The sequence below is a fragment of the Chiloscyllium punctatum genome, chromosome 12 (assembly GCF_047496795.1).
Source record: "Chiloscyllium punctatum isolate Juve2018m chromosome 12, sChiPun1.3, whole genome shotgun sequence".
Classification (NCBI taxonomy): domain Eukaryota; kingdom Metazoa; phylum Chordata; class Chondrichthyes; order Orectolobiformes; family Hemiscylliidae; genus Chiloscyllium; species Chiloscyllium punctatum.
In genome coordinates this window covers 52,900,865-52,922,052 of record NC_092750.1, presented here as the reverse complement: position 1 = coordinate 52,922,052, position 21,188 = coordinate 52,900,865, and the positions used below count along the sequence as shown (strand labels likewise).

The following is a 21,188-nucleotide window of genomic DNA, read 5'->3' as shown; positions in this document are numbered from 1 at the left end:
TTCCTTTCATACCTTCCATTTTCCAAGTAAGTCAGAGTTGTAACAAATGCCTATACCTGCTAAAGTAAATAGATGGATAATTAATATCATAAATTTGATATAATAGCTCTGTGCCGTCAGTGTACAGCACACTATAAGTCATTTCTCTGATCTGGTGACACTGGAGGAATGAATAACAATTTGCAGGCTGCTGATACATTTACAATTTACTCCTTATACCAACGCTTTAACATTAATTTGAACACAAGTGATAATTCCATATGCAAATTAGCAAAGGTGTCTGACAACTGAGAAAAATCAGCCAACTCAGCTGTACATGCTCACACCTTGCACAAAGTAGCTGATCAAAATCTCTTTTCATCTATTCAGGAACACTCGAAATACAAAGGAAATTCAGGTAACTGTGGCAAGGTTTAATAACATCAGAAGCCGACTGAAAATATGGTTGAATATAAATCAGTTCTGGCGCATGAACATGATTTCAAATTAGCAACATGGACAGGAAGTTTGAGTCTCTCTGTTATGGTTGTGTTCAAGTCTCTGAAATCGTAAATGGTGAACAACAAACTGGTCAAAAACAGTGCCAAAAACGTGTAAGGTTGTATTTTGTGACTTTTTTCATTTGAAGATAATTCATTTGAAGATCCATTCAAATTAGCAGACTGTTCTTACAAAATGTTACTGTCTCCTGAAAAAGCATTTTGTCAATATTTGATAGTCACTTTGATGTAAACCTCTAAGTGGAACAATATCATGTAAATAGCATCAGATAGGCATAACTCCATCTGGTGCTTTTCAGCTAAAGTGTTCTTCATTCCCCAACTCCGAATTTTGGAACTTTGCTAATAATGAATCTAAGTAAGAGAAGCCAAAAAGCTAAAAGCAATGGAGAGAATGGGACACTTGTGCCATTACAATTTCATGGGAGCTTCTGTCATTCAAACTAAGGCACAATATGTGACAAGGAAAACGAAGTAGCGTCGGTATTTAACCACGTTGTCTGTACTTGTTGCTGATACTCGATGTCTAAATGTTAATGAACGTAAAACTTACAAACACTTGTTTTTAAATGTCAAGTTGTGATAGTAGGAGGTTCTTTTCTTAAGTTTAAGATGTATTAGTGGAATGTTTAGAGTAAACTTGACCCAGAAACAAATTCACAAAACGCCTGAAGTGATCCAGGGTGGCACTGAGTGCAAGATTTGATCTTAAAAAAAAGGTCATTCCTGAATGTAAACATCCTTCATCTCAGCAAAAACAAAATTCACCAAAATGTTTAAAACAATTGTGAACACACCTGGTATGGTCTCAACTGTGACGTCTCCAAGAATTACAAACAGAAGAGCATTAATGTTAGTATTTTACAATGAGTTTTTTTTTAAGGAGGGCTCCACATTATCATGACCTTTCAAAAGATTTGGACACTTGTTTCTGTTCTTGCTGAACCACTTTAGTGTTCACATCTCAGTGGGCTTTTGGTTTTCATATGATGGGACTCAGGATCCAAATTAATGAAGCGAGTCTTGTCAGTGCAAACTCCTTCAAAATGTTAAAGATCTAAGTATACCTTTGATCTGTCTTTCTGCATGGTAAAGAGAAAATCTGAATGGCAAATATATCTTAGTTGTTCTTGGCTGTGTGTTATATCCTTGGCTTAGCTTTACGAATAACTCTTGTGTCTGCTGTGTACTTTTACAGGTTTTATACAGAAATAACAGACAGAGCAGTACAAAGGTGATAGAAACCAACAATACATCAGTGGAGCTTCTACTCCCCGATGATGCTGATTACATCATTGAAGTGAAGACATTCAGTGACGGTGGTGACGGAATCAGTAGTGCTCAAATCAGAATCCCACGAATGTCATGTAAGTTATTTTTTTTCAGATGATGCAGAATGTTTTGGTCTCATGGAAATCAGATGTTATTCTATCCAAACATGCTTTTCATTCTATTACAAAATGATCAGCATTGGTATTCATTTTGGAACAATTATGTTATTTATGAAGGTGGGTTTGGGATTGTGTTACACAACTGTTACTTGAATTAACTCCAAAACAAATGGTAGTTCTCTGTTTGAAGTAAGTTTGGAAAGTCTAAACTCAGTTTTTAATGCGAAAGGTTAAAGTGAAGGAGAAGGTAATTGAAATACTTAATGGGCCAATCAAGAGGATATATTTTAGAAAGGACTGCTGTACTTTGTTTTTAATGCAGAATGTGGGCTTTGTTAGTTCAGCCAGAAATTCTTACCCATCTCTAATTGTATTGGAATGATAATGGTTGGCTACTGTCTTGAATTACTGCAGTCCATGTCGGTACCGTCAGTGCAGATAGGAAGGGATTCCCAAGTTTTTGACCTAGTGACTTAATGCTGTTAAGCGAGCTGAGCTTCGGAGGGAATTGAGGGTGCAAATTGAGATATATTCACCATAATCATTTCTTTGCTTTAGATGTATGAATAGTTCCAGAGTTCCAGAGAATTGCAACTATCACTGTTTTGTTCAAAAAGATTGCATAGGTAAACTCAGCAACTTCAGGAACAGTCAGTTTAACTTCACTGGAAAGCTTTTAGAATTGATAATCCAAAAATAAAATGAGCACTTACTTGGTAAGGAGTGGATTAATCATGGAAACCCCGGGTACAAATCATGTTTAACTGGATTGAATTTTTGGTAAGATAACAGTGACATTCCATCAGTTTAATGTAATCGAAGTGGTGTGCATTGATTTTCAACATATATTTGATAAATTGCTGCATTTTGGGGTGGCCAGCAATGTTGAGGCTAATGGAACAAAAGAGGCAGTGGCAGTACGGTTCCATATGAAAGGAAAGATGAAAGGAAACAGAGAGTAGTGGTGAATGGTTGTTTTTCATACTGGAGGGATAGTGGGAATCTCCAAATGTTACAACTTGATCAGTGCATTTTGTGATTTATATATATTAATGACCAACCTAAATATATTGGAAACTGCCCTTAATACTCAAAGGAATTGAGAACAAGGGTCAGCAGATTAGCATCTTTTGGTGACAAATGGACCACAGTATATGACAAGCCCTGCGGGATAAGTATCATCAGCTTCTTTCCCTGAAAGGCAGTAGTGAAGGACTATTATAATGAATGAACTATCCTTTTTAAGCAGTCCCTTGGGTTTGAGATGCTTCCATTGTGAGTTGATGGGTTCTGAGATCACTGAAAAATCCATTGCATGAGGTGCAAATCCTTGAAGGGTTGTGTAAATAAATTTTGGAGGTTTGTGTGGTCTTTGCCTTTCTGTGTCCACAATGAAGTTGGTCGATGTCATCAGAGCCTGCTTGAATGAAAATTCTCTATGTTAGTTGGTCACAAATCAGAAATGTGCGTAAGTCAGGTTATGTTTGATCGCTTCAGGATGTTTGGTGCATAAAGCTAAAGCTTTTCCATTGCTCATGTGGGAATCACTTGTCCCAATCAAGTTGTGAATGGAGCAATTCACTGGTATCAGGAAAATTAATTGAATGCCTTTCCCAGCAGAGCTGGTATTGAATGGTTAGTGCCCCGATGCAAGGCATGTTAGCCTTGGAAATGATGCTTCAAAAGCGGACCAACTTTCTTGCCAACTGCATTGGATGATATTGCAAAGGCTTGGGGTCCTTCTCAAATTTCTTGATCTAGGCTGTCAAAGTTTCCAAAGCATATAGGAGTATACGGATACTGCTGCCCGGTACACCATTACGTTCGTCTGGGATTTAAGATTTTGGCCCTGATGTACTCTTTCTTCTGCTGATCAAAGGCTGAGTCGGGTGCTTTTGGAGTGATGTTGAATTTGATCATCTATCTGCCTATTTCGGTGAAGTCTGGAATCAATCAAAGCTGTGTCATTGTGTCAATCATCCTCACCATCTGCCTTGCTGCAATACTGCGTCTCACTCTCACAAATAATCCATAGGCATGTAACTATTTCAAAGAACAAAGCACCTTCAATCCAAAACCAAAAACACTGCAATGTCGGATTTTCAGCACCAGAATGCAGATATGAGTTATAAAGCTTAAGAAAAGGAAAGTGTCTCTACAAAAAAGGATAATGCAGTTTATTTTTATTCATTCAATCTTGTACATTGTACTTGCCCTTGAGATGTGTCTAGTGAGCAGCTTTCTGGAACTACTGCAGACTGTTTGATATTGTACAGCCTCTATGTCAAGAAGGACTTAGTTCCAGGATTTTGGCCCAGCAACTGAAGGAACAGCTGCTGAGTGGTTTGGAATGGAACTCCCATGCATCTGCTGCCCTAATCCTTCTATATGGAAGTGGTCATGGGTTTGGAAGGTGCTGTCTCAGGAGCCTTGGTGAATTCCTGCAGTGCATCTTGGACATTGATTAATGCAACTGTTACTGAGCAATGGCAGTGTAGGAAATGAATGTTTGTAGTTGTGGTGTCCGTTGTGTGGGCTGCTTTGCCCTCAATGGTGTCAAGCATCTTGAATGTTATTGGAGTTGCATTCATCCAGGCAAGTGAGGAATACTCCATCAGACTTGTGCTTTGTGAATGGTGGAAAGTGAGTGATTTGCTACACAAATCCTGATCTGTTCTTTTAGCCATTGGACTCATATAGCTAGTCCAGTTCAGTTTCTGGTCAATGGTAAGCCTGAGGATGTTGATAATGTAGGATGCAATGACGATAATGCAATTGAATGTCAAGGGACAATGGCTAGATATTCTCTTGATGGAGATGTTTGCTGTTTGATATTTGTGTAGCATGAATATTACCTGCACACTTAGCAGCCCAATCTGGTCATGGTCCAGGTCTTGCTGCATTAGATTTAGATTCAGAGGATGTACAGCATGGAAACCAACCCTTCAGTCCAACTCGTTTATGCGGACCAGATATCTTAAATTAATCTACTCCCATTTGCTAGCACTTGGCCCATAACCCTCTAAACCTTTCCTTTTCATATATCCATCTAAATGCCTTCTAAATGCTGCAATTGTATCTGCCTCCACCACTTCCTCTGGCAGCACCTTCCATGCACGCACCACCTACTGCATGAAAAAGTTGCCCCTTAGGTCCCTTTTAAACCTTTCCCCTCTCACCTTAAACCTATGCACTCTAGTTTTGGACTCCCCTACACTGGGGAAAAGACCTTGACTATTCACCTCATCCATGCCCCTCATGATTTTATAAACTTCGATGAGATCACCCCTCAGTCTCTGACATTCCTGCAAAGATAACCCCAGCCTATTCAGCCTCTCCCTATAGCTCAAACCCTCCAACCCTGGCAACATCATTGTAAATAATTTCTCAACCCTTTCAACTTTCACAACACCCTTCCTGTAACAATGAGACTAGAATTGCATGCACTATTCCAAAGTGGCTGAACCAATGTCCTGTACAGTTGCAACATGACCTTCCAACTCCTATATAGTTAATGCTCTAACCAATAAAGCCAAGCATACCAAGTGTGTCCTTTACTACCCTTTCTACCTGGGACTCCACTTTCAACTTGAATTTGGAAAGTTGCACTATTTAAGGAGTCACATATGATAGCGAGTTTTGATAAGATTTGTAGCTCAGGTTGAGATTCTGGATGTAGACTTGTTGGCTAAGCTGGAAGGTTCATTTTCAGACATTCCATCACAATGCTAAGTAATATCTTCAGTGAGCCTCCGGACAAAGCATTGCTGGTGATTCCTGCTTTCTATTTATATGTTTGGGTTTCTTTGGGTTGGTGATGTCATTTCTTATGGTGATGTCATTTCCTGTACTTTTTCTCAGGGGGTGGTAAATTGGGTCCAAGTCAATGTGTTTGTTGATAGAGTTCCAGTTGGAATGCCATGCTTCTAGGAATTCTTGTGCATGTCTCTGTTTGGTTTGACCTAAGATAGATGTATGGTCCCAGTCGAAGTGGTGTCCTTCCTCATCTGTATGTAAGGATATTAGTGAGAGAGGGTCATGTCATTTTGTGGTTAGTTGATATTCATTTATCCTGGTGGGTAGTTTTCTGCCTGTTTATCCAATATAGTGTTTGCTGCAGTCCTTGCACGGTAATTTGTAAATGGCATTAGTTTTGCTTGTTGGGATTGACTGGCCCAAGATATGCAGCAAGTTCTGAAGCACAAGTCTTCAATGTCTGAAATTTCGAGAATGTGTCACTCAAAAATAAGTGATGTGGGTTTCCTCAAGTGTGACTGAGTCTCTCAACTATATCATGGCAGACAATTGTTTGCTGGTGTGTTCTGCATTGCAGAACCTCCACCAATCACAGTCAATTTGTAACCTCTCAGCATCCTTTTCTCATGGAAAATTGGCATTCTCACACCTGTCCTGATTATTGCAAGACAAAAGACTTCAGCATGTCTCTGTTTCAGCATGGTCAAGTTCTGTATTACCAAGTAGCTATTTATTTACCCTGGTTTAATAGTTCAGGCTGGTCAAGCAACATTATGATTGTACTGTTTACCCCAATGATCAGCTAAACTAATTGTGTGAAGCCCCTCACCAGCTTCAATTCAGAGGCACAGAGTCAAACTAACATTACTTGTAAAAGGTCTGTCACATTTAATTAATTGTAGCAATTCATTCATCTTCAATTGGTTTAGCTCATTCAGCTCAGACCCAAACTAGTTATGAAACTTGTACCTGAAGTAATTTTATTGTTTAAAATAATTCAGAGTAAAATATCATCGTGTAATTCAGGATGTTCCTTATAATTGATTGTTAAAATATGTAAATATTTTATTAAAATGTCCACTTTTAAAATGCAAATTTAGGATGTAGTTCCATTTCTCAAAAATAAGAATAGCCAATATTTGGATTTTGAGTGTGCGTCATTGCTTTTATACTGACTCCATTGTATTGTGCTTCCGGTTGAAAGGACATGCTGACTATATCTCAGGAGTATGAACCATGTTGAGAGGAAATATTGACCATACCTTCCAATCTCAGGACCATGAACCATATTGAAAGAACCGACAGCATTGCTTTATTTGGAGAACCAGAAATTTGCAGTTTACTGGAAATTGCTCCATCCAAGACCAATTTGATGGCTGACTGGGACTTCCCAGTATGTGAACATAAGCTGTTTGCCAGCTGACACATTTTGCTTAGAGGTGGCCACAAGCTGGAGCACAACTTTTAAATCAGGAGGAGTGTCAAAGTTCTCCGCATTCCCAGCTGCACTCGTTCCCCTCATCTGTCCCAAAGCCTGGTCTTGCACACCCCAGGAGAAAGTGAGGTCTGCAGATGCTGGAGATCAGAGCTTAAAAATGTGTTGCTGGAAAAGCGCAGCAGGTCAGGCAGCATCAAAGGAGAAGGAGAATCGACGTTTCGGGCATAAGCCCTTCTTCAGGAATGAGGAGGGTGTGCCAAGCAGGCTAAGATAAAAGGTAGGGAGGAGGGACTTGGGGGAGGGGCGTTGGGAATGCGATAGGTGGAAGGAGGTTAAGGTGAGGATGATAGGCCGGAGAGGGGGTGGGGGCGGAGAGGTCAGGAAGAAGATTGCAGGTCAAGAGGGCGGTGCTGAGTCTGAGGGTTGGGACTGAGAAAAGGTAGGGGGAGGGGAAATGAGGAAGCTGGAGAAATCTGCATTCATCCCTTGTAGTTGGAGGGTTCCTAGGCAGAAGATGAGTTGCTCTTCCTCCAGGCATCGTGTTGCCATGGTCTGGCGATGGAGGAGGCCAAGGACCTGCATATCCTTGGCGGAGTGGGAGGGGGAATTAAAGTGTTCAGCCACGGGGCAGTTAGGTTGGTTGGTGTGGGTGTCCCAGAGGTGTTCTCTGAAATGTTCCGCAAGTAGGCGGCCTGTCTCCCCAATGTATAGGAGGCCACATCGGGTGCAGCGGATGCAGTAAATGATGTGTGTGAAGGTGCAGGTGAATTTCTGATGGATATTGAAGGATCCCTTGGGGCCTTGGAGGGAAGTGAGTGGGGAGGTGTGGGCGCAAGTTTTGCATTTTTTGCGGTTGCAGGGGAAGGTGCCGGGAGTGGAGGTTGGGTTGGTGGGGGGTGTGGATCTGACGAGGGAGTTGCGGAGGGAGTGGTCTTTCCGCCCCTTCCCTACGTCCCTCCTCCCTACCTTTTATCTTAGCCTGCTTGGCGCACCCTCCTCATTCCTGAAGAAGGGCTTATGCCCAAAACGTCGATTCTCCTTCTCCTTTGATGCTGCCTGACCTGCTGCGCTTTTCCAGCAACACATTTTTAAGCTTGCACACCCCACCTCACTACACTCTGCAATCCCTGCATGCATCTGCATCTGGCAACAGGAGGACTGAAGAGCCGAGGGTGTGGGGACAAGAGGAGATAGTGGTGAGCAGAAGGGAGTGGGCTAGAATTGAAAACCGAATGAAGAAACTCTTACGGACACGTAAGATATGAGTAAACATTAAAAGTTAAATGTAGCAAAACACTGGAGCCCTGCTGGATCTCAAAGGGCATACTTTCCTCAAAAGATCTCAAAGCAAGTAGGACTTCACTACATCCTCCATTTGCTTGTATCTCTGTCACATTCCTTCAAGGATTGCTCAATGCTGCAGAAAAGTTATGAAATGCTCCAACACAAAACGCTCATACAATATTTTCAAATGCCACATTGTAAAGTTAGCTTTTGAGTATGCTGTTGACCAGAGATGGTGTTCTATTGAGTGAATGATTTCTGCCATTGTTTCCTCAGACAGGAGTAATATAAACCAAAACACAATATTTTTAAAGTGTTACTTTTATTGAATTTAAACATGTAGCAAGGGAACTGTTTTAATAAAATAAGCTCAGCACTGTTATGCAAGAGCTTGTCAAATGTGTGAATGTAAGGTGCTGTCGTCCATGAAGGGACCATAGGCATTTCTGTCCATTAAAGTTTATGTGTAGCTTGAGGGTAAGTACTGTACAAGCATGGGTAAAATGAAGAGGCAGTCCGAGGTGAATTCCAGATAGTAGAGGAATTCAACCCATGCTATTGTCTCTGTACTGTGCACAAAATTGTAGCCATCTTGTCAACTGAGCTAACCCCACTGCCGCTTGCTAACTGTCAGCATAGTTTAATGGAATATCTGTTCAATTTTTAGCCGAACAGAATGAAAACTCAGATGTTTTAAATAAATGTTTCTCTCACATAGCTGACCATTTGTCCCTTGGCCCATTTATGGACATGTTTGCAATACATTGCCTAAGCAGTGAAGAATGTCAGTAATACCTAATTGAATTGAAGGTTTACTTGCAATTGTGAATTGTTATGAATTTCTTGGATGATGTGGCGGTAATTGCTTGCAGTATGCCCGGCCCGCTGAACTGCTGTCATGTGCTGTGTGTCACATCATGATGGGCATTTTCAATTCTTGGCAAAAAGGCAGATTTCTGCAGCATCACCTGCAACAAGAACATGTAAAATTGCTGCTGACGTGCTACTATGCATTAAAAAAAACTGGAATTGTCAACAGTTTACAACACTAAATAAAATCTGACCTCAAAAGAAATATTGAAATATATCCTATGGATGTTTGTGTATCTTCCCAGATATGGAATATTTCCATATCTAATTATCAGGTATGTTTTATAATAGAATTGTTTATCGACAATTCTAAGGACATGCGCTCGGCCCTGTAGGACTGAGATGAGGAAAAATCTCTTCACTCAGAGAATGGTGAGCCTGTGGAATTCTCTGCCACAGAAAGTATTTGAGGCTAGAACAGTAAATGTTTTCTAGGTGGAGATCTAGGTCTTTGGGAGCAAAGGATATGGGACAAAAGCAGGAATGGGGCATTGACTAGGATGATCTGCCATGATCATATTGATTACCAGAGCAGGCTCGAAGGGCTGATTGGCCTAATCCTGTTCCTATTTCTTTGTTTCTATTGATATGGAAGTTCTGTTAAAAGTTAGTGACATCAATTTGTTCTAAATGCAATCAAAATAATCCAAAGCATCATTTATATTTTCCTGTAACATTGCTTTTGTACTTGTTTAAAAACTGCACATTTCTCTAGTATACCTTTAAATTGTGCAAGATTCAATAGTATGGGAAGGGCTGTATTCACAATCTAATCTGTGATGGACATATTTGTCTTGTTTATTTTAAAAACATATTTCTGGAATTGAGTCAAAAATCTTCAAGGTTTGACAAAATAACAAAAATGCAGTGTGTCTTTATTATCTTGCCAAACTCACGCTGAGCTCGACAGCTAACAGGCTTGATCTCATCCTTTAGCCATTCATCTTACCTTCAGTTTACAAGAATAGTACGTACGCACGACTGAATCTGAGATGAAAATAAAATGTCCAGTCTGTTCTTAATGTACTCCACCTTGGGTGAGCTTATATTCTTGGTTGATAAATGCTTGATCTGAGGCAGCTGTGCACTAATCAGAGGGTGACAGATGACAGGCAAGGGTTAGTTACTCCAAGGCAAGCAAACCTCAGACTGTTCATATTCACTCATGCTCTCCAATGTTTTTCATAGGCAATAAACTCAGTTTGTGAAACAGAGTCAAAGTTAATTTAATTCTTTGCTGCTATTCTAGTAAATGACCTGCTAGTGTGAATTGCTGTATCCTTAAGCTATTATATTGCTGTGTTGGGCATAATGAATGGGTATTACTCATTGTATTGTAAAACTGTATAAAGTGTATTCTGATTCAGTTTATACCAAAGAATGATAGTGGAATTAGATTTTAAAAATAAAAGCATGAAGGAGGAGGGAGATGGGTTGAGTAGAATTAGTATAAAACTTATAAATTTACCCTGCCAACTTCCATTTTACAGTTGTGAATCACTGCACAGCTTGAAACAGTGGCTCAGTGGTTAGCACTGCTGCCTCACAGCACCAGGGACACAGGCTCGATTCCAGCCTTGGGTGACTGTCGGTGTGAAGCTTGCACAATCTCCCCGTGTCTGTGTGGGTTTCCTCAGAGTGCTCCAGTTTCCTCCCACAGACCAAAGATGTGCAGGTCAGTTGATTTGACCATGCTAAATTGCCCATAGTGTTAGGTGCATTAGTCAGAGGGAAATGGGTCTGGGTGGGTTACTCTTCGAAGGGTCGGTGTGGACTTGCTGGGCCGAAGGGCCTGTTTCCACACTGTAGGGAATCGAATCTAATCAAATCTAATCATTTAGTTTTTGGGAGTATTGTCCTTAACATGTACATCAAACAATGACAATGAATGCAGAGATCCTGTGGTAGATTCAGCCAAGTTTGATTGCAATGTGGAACCTATGCTTTCTAAATAGCAATAAATATGAAGAATCCCCATAAACGTGATTTTGATATTATTATTCAGTAACTAGCCCTTCTTCAGAAGGTATCAACATAATTTGAGCCACCAGTGGGGCGGTACGGTGGCTCAGTGGTTAACACTGCTGCCTCACAGCACCAGCGACCCAGGTTCAATTCCAGCCTCGGGTGACTGTCCGTGTGGAGTTTGCACATTCTCCCTGTGTCAGCGTGGGTTTCTTCCAGGTGCTCTGGTTTCCTACCACAATCCAAAGATGCCCATTGTGTTAGGTGCATTAGTCAGAGGTCTGGGTGGGTTACTTTTCAGAAGGTCGGTGTGGACTTGTTGAGTTGCATGGCCTGTTTCCACACTGTAGGGAGTCTAACTGAATCTAAACACTGTTCTGCATTCTCCCTTCCCACACCATATTCAACCTCTCTGAAGCCAGACCTACACATAAAATAGACGGAAGGAGTTGACATTCTCTTGGAAGTTCTTACATTTCTGATGTTCTCAAGCATTGTAAACAATATAAATGCAGGAATTCCTGATTGGGATGTAACTTGCCAACAGATAAATATGATGTTACACAAGTTGTATATTGTTATTTAATGACATATTGAAAGGTGTCCAGAAATAATTTTATCAAATAGGCCTTAAACAACATTGGCATTATGATATTATCAATATTTTACAGAATCATGAATTAGTGGTGCTGGAAAAGCACAGCAGTTCAGGCTCCGAGAAGCAGTAAAATTGACATTTCTGGCAAAAGCCCTTCATCAGGAATAAAGGCAGACTGCCTGAAGGGTGAAGAGATAAGTGAGAGGAGGGTGGGGGTGGGGAGAAAGTAGCATAGAGTACAATAGGTGAGTGGGAGTGGGGATGAAGGTCAGGGAGGAGGGTGGGATGGAGAGGTGGAAATGAAGATAGGCAGGTAGGACAAGTCATAGGGACAGTGCTGAGCTGGAAGTTTGGAACTGGGGTGAGGTGGGAGAAGGGGAAATGAGGAAACTTTTGAAGTCCACATTGATGCCCTGGGGTTGGAGTGTTCCGAGGCGGAAGATGAGGTGTTCTTCCTCCAGACGTCGGGTGGTGAGGGAGCGCGGTGAAGGAGGCCCAAAACCTCTATGTCTTCGGCAGAGTGGGAGGGGGAGTTGAAATGTTGGGCCACAGGGTGGTGTGGTTGAGATGTTCCCTAAAGCACTCTGCTCTGAGGTGTCCAATCTCCCCAATATAGAGGAGACAGCATGGGGAGCAATGGATACAATAAATGATATTGGTGGATGTGCAGGTAAAACTTTGATGGATGTGGAAGGCTCCTTTAGGGCCTTAGATGGGGAGGAGGGAGGAGGTGTGGGTACAGGTTTTGCAATTCCTGCGTTGGCAGGGGAAGGTGCCAGGACGGGAGGCTGGGTTGTTGGGGGGCGTGGACCTGACCAGGTAGTCACAGAGGGAATGGTCTTTGCGGAAGGCGGAAAGGGGAGGGGAGGGAAATATATCCCTGGTGGTGGGGTCCATTTGGAGGTGGCGGAAATGTCGGAGGATGATCGGGTTTATGTGAAGGTTGGTAGGGTGGAAGGTGAGCACCGGGGGGGTTCTGTCCTTGTTACGGTTGGAGGGGTGGGGTCTGAGGGCGGAGGGGCGGGATGTGGACGAGATGAGTTGGAGGGAATCTTTAACCACGTGGGAAGGGAAATTGCGGTCTCTAAAGAAGGAGGCCATCTGGTGTGTTCTATGGTGGAACTGGTCCTCCTGGGAGCAGACACGGTGGAGGCGGAGAAATTGGGAATACGGGATGGCATTTTTGCAAGAGATAGGGTGGGAAGAGGTGTAATCCAGGTAGCGACAGGGTGGTGTGGTTGAGATGTTCCCTAAAGCGCTCTGCTAGGAGGCGCCCAGTCTCCCCAGTGTAGAGGAGAGCACATCGGGAGCAACGGATACAATAAATGATATTAGTGGATGTGCAGGTGAAACTTTGATGGATGTGGAAGGCTCCTTTAGGGCCTTGGATAGAGGTGAGGGAGGAGGTGTGGGCACAGGTTTTACAGTTCCTGCGGTGGCAGGGGAAAGTGCCAGAATGGGAGGGTTGGTCGTAGGGGGATGTGGACCTGACCAGGTAGTCACGGAGGGAACGGTCTTTGCGGAAGGCAGAAAGGGGTGGGCAGGGAAATATATCCCTGGTGGTGGGGTCTTTTTGGAGGTGGCGGAAATGTCGGCGGATGATTTGGTTGATGCGAAGGTTTGTAGGGTGGAAGGTGAGCACCAGGAGCGTTCTGTCCTTGTTACGGTTGGAGGGGTGGGGTCTGAGGGCGGAGGTGCGGGATGTGGACGAGATGCGTTGGAGGGCATCTTTAACCACGTGGGAAGGGAAATTGCGGTCTCTAAAGAAGGAGGCCATCTGGTGTGTTCTGTGGTGGAACTGGTCCTCCTGGGAGCAGATACCGAGGAGGCGGAGGAATTGGGAATACCCTGGAGTTGAAGTTCCAAGGTGGAAGATGAGGCGTTCTTCCTCCAGGCATCAGGTGGTGAGGGAGCGGCAGTGAAGGAGGCCCAGGACCTCCATGTCCTCGGCAGAGTAGGAAGGGGGGGTTGAAATGTTGGGTATTTTTGCAGGAGGCAGGGTGGGAAGAGGTGTAATCCAGGTAGTTGTGGGAGTCGGTGGATTTGTAAAAAATGTCGGTGTCAAGTCAGTCGTCATTAATGGAGATGGAGAGATCCAGGAAGGGGAGGGAGGTGTCAGAGATGGTCCAGGTAAATTTAAGGTCAGGGTGGACTGTGTTGGTGAAGGTAATGAATTGCTTAACCTCCTCGTGGGAGCACGAGGTGGCGCCAATGCAATGTAGCAGAGGAAGAGGTGGGGAGTGGTGCCGGTGTAACTACGGAAGAAGGTTTTGTGATTTACATGTGTAAGAAGTGAAACTATCATACTATTCTTACAGATGAAAGCCTCAACAAACAACGAAGGTATTATTCAATGTATAATTTCAGTTACATCACACTGTAAACTTTTGCTATAAATTCTGTGTCTGACAATTGTGACCTGCACAACCACCTGATAAAGGAGTGGTGCTCCGAAAGCTAATGTGCTTCCAAATAAACCTGTTGGACTGTAGCCTGATGTATGATTTTTGACTATTATCCCCTAAAGACTGATTATTAAACTTAGTGATCTCAGACTAAGCCCCACTCTCTGCAACTGGATACTCAGTTTCCTGACCCACAATCAGTGAAGATTAGGGGCAATATTTCATCCTCATGAACACTCAACATTGGAGCCCTCCAGGGGTGTATACTCAGCCCTCTACTGTACTCACTGTATAGCCATGACTGCATCGCCAAATACCAGACTAATGCCATTTACAAGTTTGCTGATGACACCACCATAGTCGGTTGAATCTCTGGCGACGAAACAGACGAAACAGACGGGAAGTGGAAGACCTGGTAAAATGGTGCACTCAGAACAACCTAGCTCTCCATGTCGGCAAAACCAAGGAACTCATTGACTTTCAGCGGTATGTTACTCATGTCCCCCTACACATTAGCAGCAGCACAGAGGTGGAACGAGTGAAGAGTGTCAAGCTCCTGGGAGTGGTCATCCAAAACAAGCTTTCTTTGACTCTTCATGTGAACAGAGTCAAGATTAGAGTGGAGCTGGCAAAGCACAACAGGTGAGGCAGCATCCAAGGAGCAGAAATATCAATGTTTCGGGCAAAAGCCCTTCATGTGGACACACTGGTTACACAGGCCCAACAGCGTCTCTTCTTCCTCAGGCAGCTGAGGAAATTTGGAATGACGGCGAATACCCTTGCCAACTTTTATAGGTGTGCCATCGAGAGTATTCTGTCTAGATGTATCACTACCTGGTATGGCAACTGTACCATTCAAGATTGGAGACAGTTACAGAGAATGGTGAACTCGGCCCAGACAATCACAAAGGCCAACCTCCCATTTATAGAATCCATCTACTAGGTCCACTGTCAAGGAAAGGCTGCCAGCATTCTCAAAGATCTGTCCCACTCTGGCAATGCTTTTCTACAACCTCTACCATTGGGGAGAATGTACAGAAGCCTGAACACATGCATCAGCTGGTTTCGAAACAGTTTCTACCCAACTGTTGTTAGAATACTGAATGGACTCTTAACATTCACCTGTACCTGTGGTTTTTTTTTGCTGCTGTTTACCTATTATTTACTTGTCTATACTATTTAACTCTATGATCTTCCTGTATTGCTCGTAAGACAAAGCTTTTCACTGTGCCTCGGAACACGTGACAATAAATTCAATTCAATTCAATTCAATTCAATTCAATGAGTTTACCAAAAAAAACCTTGCAATTAGTAGTTCTGTACAAACAAACCAACTAAATATTCAAATAGAATAGAAGAAAGTGTGTATTAAGCTTAGAAACCAATATTCTCTCTAAAAGCAATTTACAATCTTATATCTTATGGCAGTGAAATTAATGAATTTAATTTTCCTTTCTGAAACTTACTCTCCCTATTTACATTTTGACTCCTTTCATTGGATTTTTTTTGTTTTTATGAATTATCAAGTTGTCAATTGTTTCTTTTGTTCAACTTTTGATCTTTCTGCTCAGTTTGCTTCCTCCTCACTTTGTGTTTGATTTTTCTGCTCATTGTCATCAACATCAGTGCTGTTTCACATCACATTTACAAGTGCTCCCTGTCTTGTTAAAGTGATTTGTTGACCTACTGACGGTGTGATCAACTGAATCACTGTTTGGGCCAAATTTCAAAAAGAGGAGAGCTTTAATTCAACATCCACGAAAGCCGGACAATTCCCATCAGAACCTTTGACTTAAATAGAAGTAAGGTGGTTTACAGTAAAAAAATTGTGGGTTTCAAAAATATCAAAAATATCTTTTTTACTTCCTCAGAAAACTCCATCAAGTTTATGAGACATGCCCTCTCCCACGCAAAGCTAATAAGTTCATATTTTTCCAAATGTGAGCATATCCTGATCCAACGAATTTTCTCTAATAATGTCCCTACTATTGACATAAGACTCTCCAGTCTGTAATTTCAGATTGCCCATTGCCCTTCTCAAAATAAAGAGTAACATTGTTTTTTCTCCAATCCTCTAGGACCTCTCCTGTGACCAAAGTGGATATAAAGATTTCGTACAGGACCCCAGAAATTTCCTCCATTGCCTCCCTCAACATTCTGAGATACATCCCATCATATCTTCCGGACTTGTCTACCTTAATGCTTTTTAAAATATCTAACACCGCCTCATGATTTGGAGATGCCGGTGTTGGACTGGGGTGTACAAAGTTAAAAATCACACAACACCAGGTTACGGTCCAACAGGTTTAATTGGAAGCACACTAGCTTTCGGAGCATCGCTCCTTAGCAGGTGGTTGTGGAGGACACAATTCTAAGGCACAGAATTTGTAACAAAAATTTACAGTGTGATGTAACTGAAATTATACATTGAAAAAGATGTATAATTTCAGTTACATCACACTGTAAATTTTTGTTTTAAATTCTGTGCCTTAGAATTGTGTCCTCCACAACCACCTGCTAAAGAGCGTCGCTCCGAAAGCTAGTGTGCTTCCAATTAAACCTCTTGGACCATAACCTGGTGTGTGATTTTAAGCTTTGTAACATCACCTCCTTTTTTTATCTCATTACTCCCTCAAACATCAATATATATATTTCTTGAGATTCACCATCCACTATGCCATCCCCCTTTGTGAATACCAATTCAAAGTAGTTGTTCAGGACATCACCCACTTCCTCCAGCTCCATGCATTAATTCCTTCCTTTGTCCTCGAGTTGAACTATCCTTTCCTTAGCTACCTCTTGCTTCCTATATGTGTATAAAACGCATTGGGATTTTCCTTAATCCTGTTGCCAGTGACATTCCTTGGCCCCTTTAGCCCTCCGAACTTCTAACTTAAGTTCTTTCCTGCTTTCTTTATATTCTCCTTTCTTCAGTTTCCTAACAATTATGTATGTCTTTTTTTTTACTAATCTCACAATTTCTCGTCATCCAAGGTTCCTGAATCTTATCTTTCATTTTCACTAGAACATACTGGTCTTGGAGTCTAATCACCTGACTTTTGAGAGATTCCCACATGCGTGATGTGGATTTATCCTCAAATATCCGCCTCAGATCTACATTCCCCAGTTTCTGCCTAATATTGTAGTAATTAGCCTCCCCTCAGCTTTGTACATTCACGCAAGCTTAATCTTATTCTTATCCATAAGTAACTTAAAAATTATAGAATTATGGTTACTGTTCCTGAAATACTCCCCCACTGAAGCTTCAATCATCTGGCTGACCTCATTCCCCAATCTTAGATCTACTATGGTCTCTTACCTAGTTGTGCTACTTCGATACTGCTTCAAGGAACCTGGAATAAATCCCACCCCGCAGCCCAGGTCCTGGCATCAAGCGAGTCCCAGTCAATATTGCAGAAGTTAAAATCATCCACCACAACAACACCGTTGTCTTTACATTTTTCTATAACCTGTCCACATATCTGTTCCTCTGTCTCTGCTGGCTGTCGGGAGGTCCTGCAAGACAATCCTATCAAAGTGATTGCACCCTTCCTAGTCCTGAGCTGTACCCATACGGCCTCACTGAATGAATCCTCCATGGTGTCCTTCCTCATTACATCTCTGAGAGTCTTCTTCATTAGTGGTCAGTTCCTCCAGTTGTCTTACATCCCTCTCTATCTTGCCAGAAACATCTAAATCCCAGAACATTAAGCAATTAGTCTTGTTCCTCTGTCACACAAAACTGGATTATTCTCAGGTTGGCATGGTCAGGCCAGTGGGGTATCATAAGAATCAGTGCTTGGGCTCAGTTGTTCACAACCTGTGTTACTGATTTGGCTGGGGGAATCAATCCGAATTGGCAAGTTTTCAGATGATATAAACATGGTGGGTCTGAGAATTGTGAGGAGAATGCAGAGACCTCAAATGCTGTACAGTGGAGAAATGACTGTGCAAGAGTATGGGAAGTTAAACATGATGTAGATAAATGTGAAGTTATCCACTTTGGTAGGAGGAATAAAGCTACAGAATTTTTTGTATAGTGAAAGCTTGGAAAGTTTTGATTTGGATACATCCTTTTCATAAGCCACATGCAAGTGGAGAAGACAGTTCAAAAGGCAAGTGCTATGTTCGTCTTTATCGCAACAGATTTTGCATACAGGAGCAAAGACATCTTGTTTCAAACAAATAGAACATGAGTGAGACTGAACCTGGAGTATTGTGTACAGTTTTGGTATGTTTTTCCAAAGAACAAGTGCAGCCGAGGTTCTCTAGACTAAATCCTGGAATGGTGGAATTGGCCTGTGAGGAGACATTGAGGAGACTTGGCCTGTGTTACCTGGAGATTAGAAGAATGAGAGGTAGTCCAACGTAAAAATTCTTAAAGGTTAGACAGAATAGATGCATGGACCATGTACCTGGCTCTTTTTCTCGAAGCAAGAGCACAGTTTCATAACAAAAGGGAAACCATTTAGAACTGAGATGACAAGTAACCTCTTCACTCAGCTGGTGGTTAATCTTTGGAATTCTATAGCCAGAGAGCTGTGGAATGTCAGTCAGTAAGTCAATTCAAAATTCAAGATTGATAAATTTCTCATGGAAATGGAGTACTGAGGTAGGTGATCAGCCATGATCTAGAGCAAGGTTCGAGGGCTGAATTACCTATTCCTACTCCAAGACATGAAAATGAAGCTTTTCAGGAGCAGTAAGATAATTTAATTGTAATTCTGAATTTAATAGACCATTAAAAACAGTTACAGCTCACTCAACAGAATTTAATGTTTTCCAGGATATTTAAAGTAAGGATAGTAATTTTAGAACAGAAGTTCTCATCAGTTCATGATTGCAGTACAGATGGCAATCTGTGAGAACCTTGATAAAGTGCCCGGTGGGGGAATGCAGTCTCATTGACAGCTACGTCTGGGTTTCAGCAACGTTCTGCACATATTCAAACTGCTAAAATTTCACTCAATTTCAGCAGCATAGTGATGACCAATGCTCACAGTTTCACAATCGTTACTGCATCAAAATCTGGACTATAGAATCATAAATTGTCCTTTCCTGAAGATTTAAAGCTTTTGAGCTATTTTAGCCACTCCATTTGCTTCATCTCATTTACCACATCAAAACTACTACTCCAAGCACTCACTTGGGAAAACACAAACTGAAAATGGAGATGAGAGAGATTTCATGGTAATGTGTGGTCGTTTCATTTTGCAAGAAAATGGGAAGTTATCAGTTTCCTATTCATTAGCAGAAACTACATTCTTTAATATAAACATTTAAAATTTTCTCTGGACATGAGCTGAAAATATCCGTAACATTTTCTACTTCATAAAAAAGAACTTCACAGGCTCTGATAATATTTCATTTTTTGTCTAAACACTGATGGAAAAATAAAGTTTTTCAAACGTATGTGTAATTATTTTCAAACTTGCTTATAGTTAGTTTTATCAAATGGTTGTCTGGTATTTTGTTGATACTGTCTGAAACAATAATGTGTCCCAAACCTTAAATTACTTCCAGATGATATTGTGATACAATTTTAGTGCTTTAATAGTTTTACAGACTATTTAAAATAATTGTTACTCAAAACATAAATGATCTGTCACTTTTCACATTCATTCACTTGTGTCACCAAATTATTCACTTTTAACCAAAACTATTCCAAATGATATCGAGAAGTGTTTCAACTTCCTATTGCTGACTCAGATGAGCACAAACAGATGATTTAGATAAACTGGTTCATAGTTGTATATCCCTCAAGTTTGTTAGTTCAATGATTTCACCAATGTCATAACGCACTGTATTTCTTCCTTCTGTCTTAGAAAATATTTAAAGTAAGTTCATGTGAAGTGAACAGTTGCAGACTTTTCCACCTCAGTGCTACAAATGGCCAACTATTCGAAGTACAGTTCCAGTCTGCCAAGTTATTCTGTACCTGCTGCACTTATCGGCAAACACTGTGCAGACATGTCCTTGAATACATTCCTCTAATTTACAGACTATGAAGTTGCTGCAGGTCATGCTAGACTGTCCAACAGTGTACTAAAACTACCTTCAGGTCTTAGGGATTTTTTTCACCATTTTCAGCCACAATATAATTTTTACAAATTGGCACAACAGAACCGAAGAGATCATTAAATGACAGTAAACTGAGACCATTTCTAATGCAGAAAGAACACTAATCAACATTCCTCCAAAAGATGCATTTTTAATACCATGGCTGAGCCTCCAGGATGTCCTATTACTTGATTAGTGGTGCTGGAAGAGCACAGCAGTTCAGGCAGCATCCAAGGAGCAGCGAAATCGATGTTTCGGGCAAAAGCCCTTCATCAGGAATAAAGGCAGAGAGTCTGAAGCGTGGAGAGATAAGCTAGAGGAGGGTGGGAGTGGGGAGAGAGTAGCATAGAGTACAATACGTGAGTGGGGGAGGGGATGAAGGTGATAGGTCAGGGAGGAGAGAGTAGAGTGGATAGGTGGAAAAGGAGATAGGCAGGTAGGACAAGTCCGGACAAGTCATGGGGACTGTGCGACTTGTCCGGACTTGTCCTACCTGCCTATCTCCTTTTCCACCTATCCACTCTACTCTCTCCTCCCTGACCTATCACCTTCATCCCCTCCCCCACTCACGTATTGTACTCTATGCTACTCTCTCCCCACTCCCACCCTCCTCTAGCTTATCTCTCCACGCTTCAGGCTCTCTGCCTCTATTCCTGATGAAGGGCTTTTGCTCGAAACGTCGATTTCGCTGCTCCTTGGATGCTGCCTGAATTGCTGTGCTCTTCCAGCACCATTAGTCCAGAATCTGGTTTCCAGCATCTGCAGTCATTGTTTTTAACCTGTCCTATTGCTTGTATAATACAAGGCACCGCTTTGTTGAACAGATAATTTTGAATCATAGTTATTGTTCAAATGCTTATTTTTAAACCCATGTTCCCAAAACACAATACAGCTCCAATTTTTGAACTTATTTGTTGAACA

The 21,188-nt window shown here is 41.7% G+C and overlaps 1 protein-coding gene across 14 annotated transcripts in view; it reads left to right on the top strand.

The window, feature by feature from the left end:
- The window catches only part of LOC140483855 (contactin-4-like), a 2,466,301-nt gene that overhangs the window by 2,362,900 nt on the left and 82,213 nt on the right, over positions 1–21,188 (top strand). For all 14 annotated transcript variants that reach the window (XM_072582595.1, XM_072582599.1, XM_072582606.1 and 11 more), the window contains one exon: positions 1,699–1,867. In XM_072582595.1, coding sequence (XP_072438696.1) covers positions 1,699–1,867 — 169 coding nt within the window. The remainder of the gene's footprint in view (positions 1–1,698; positions 1,868–21,188) is intronic.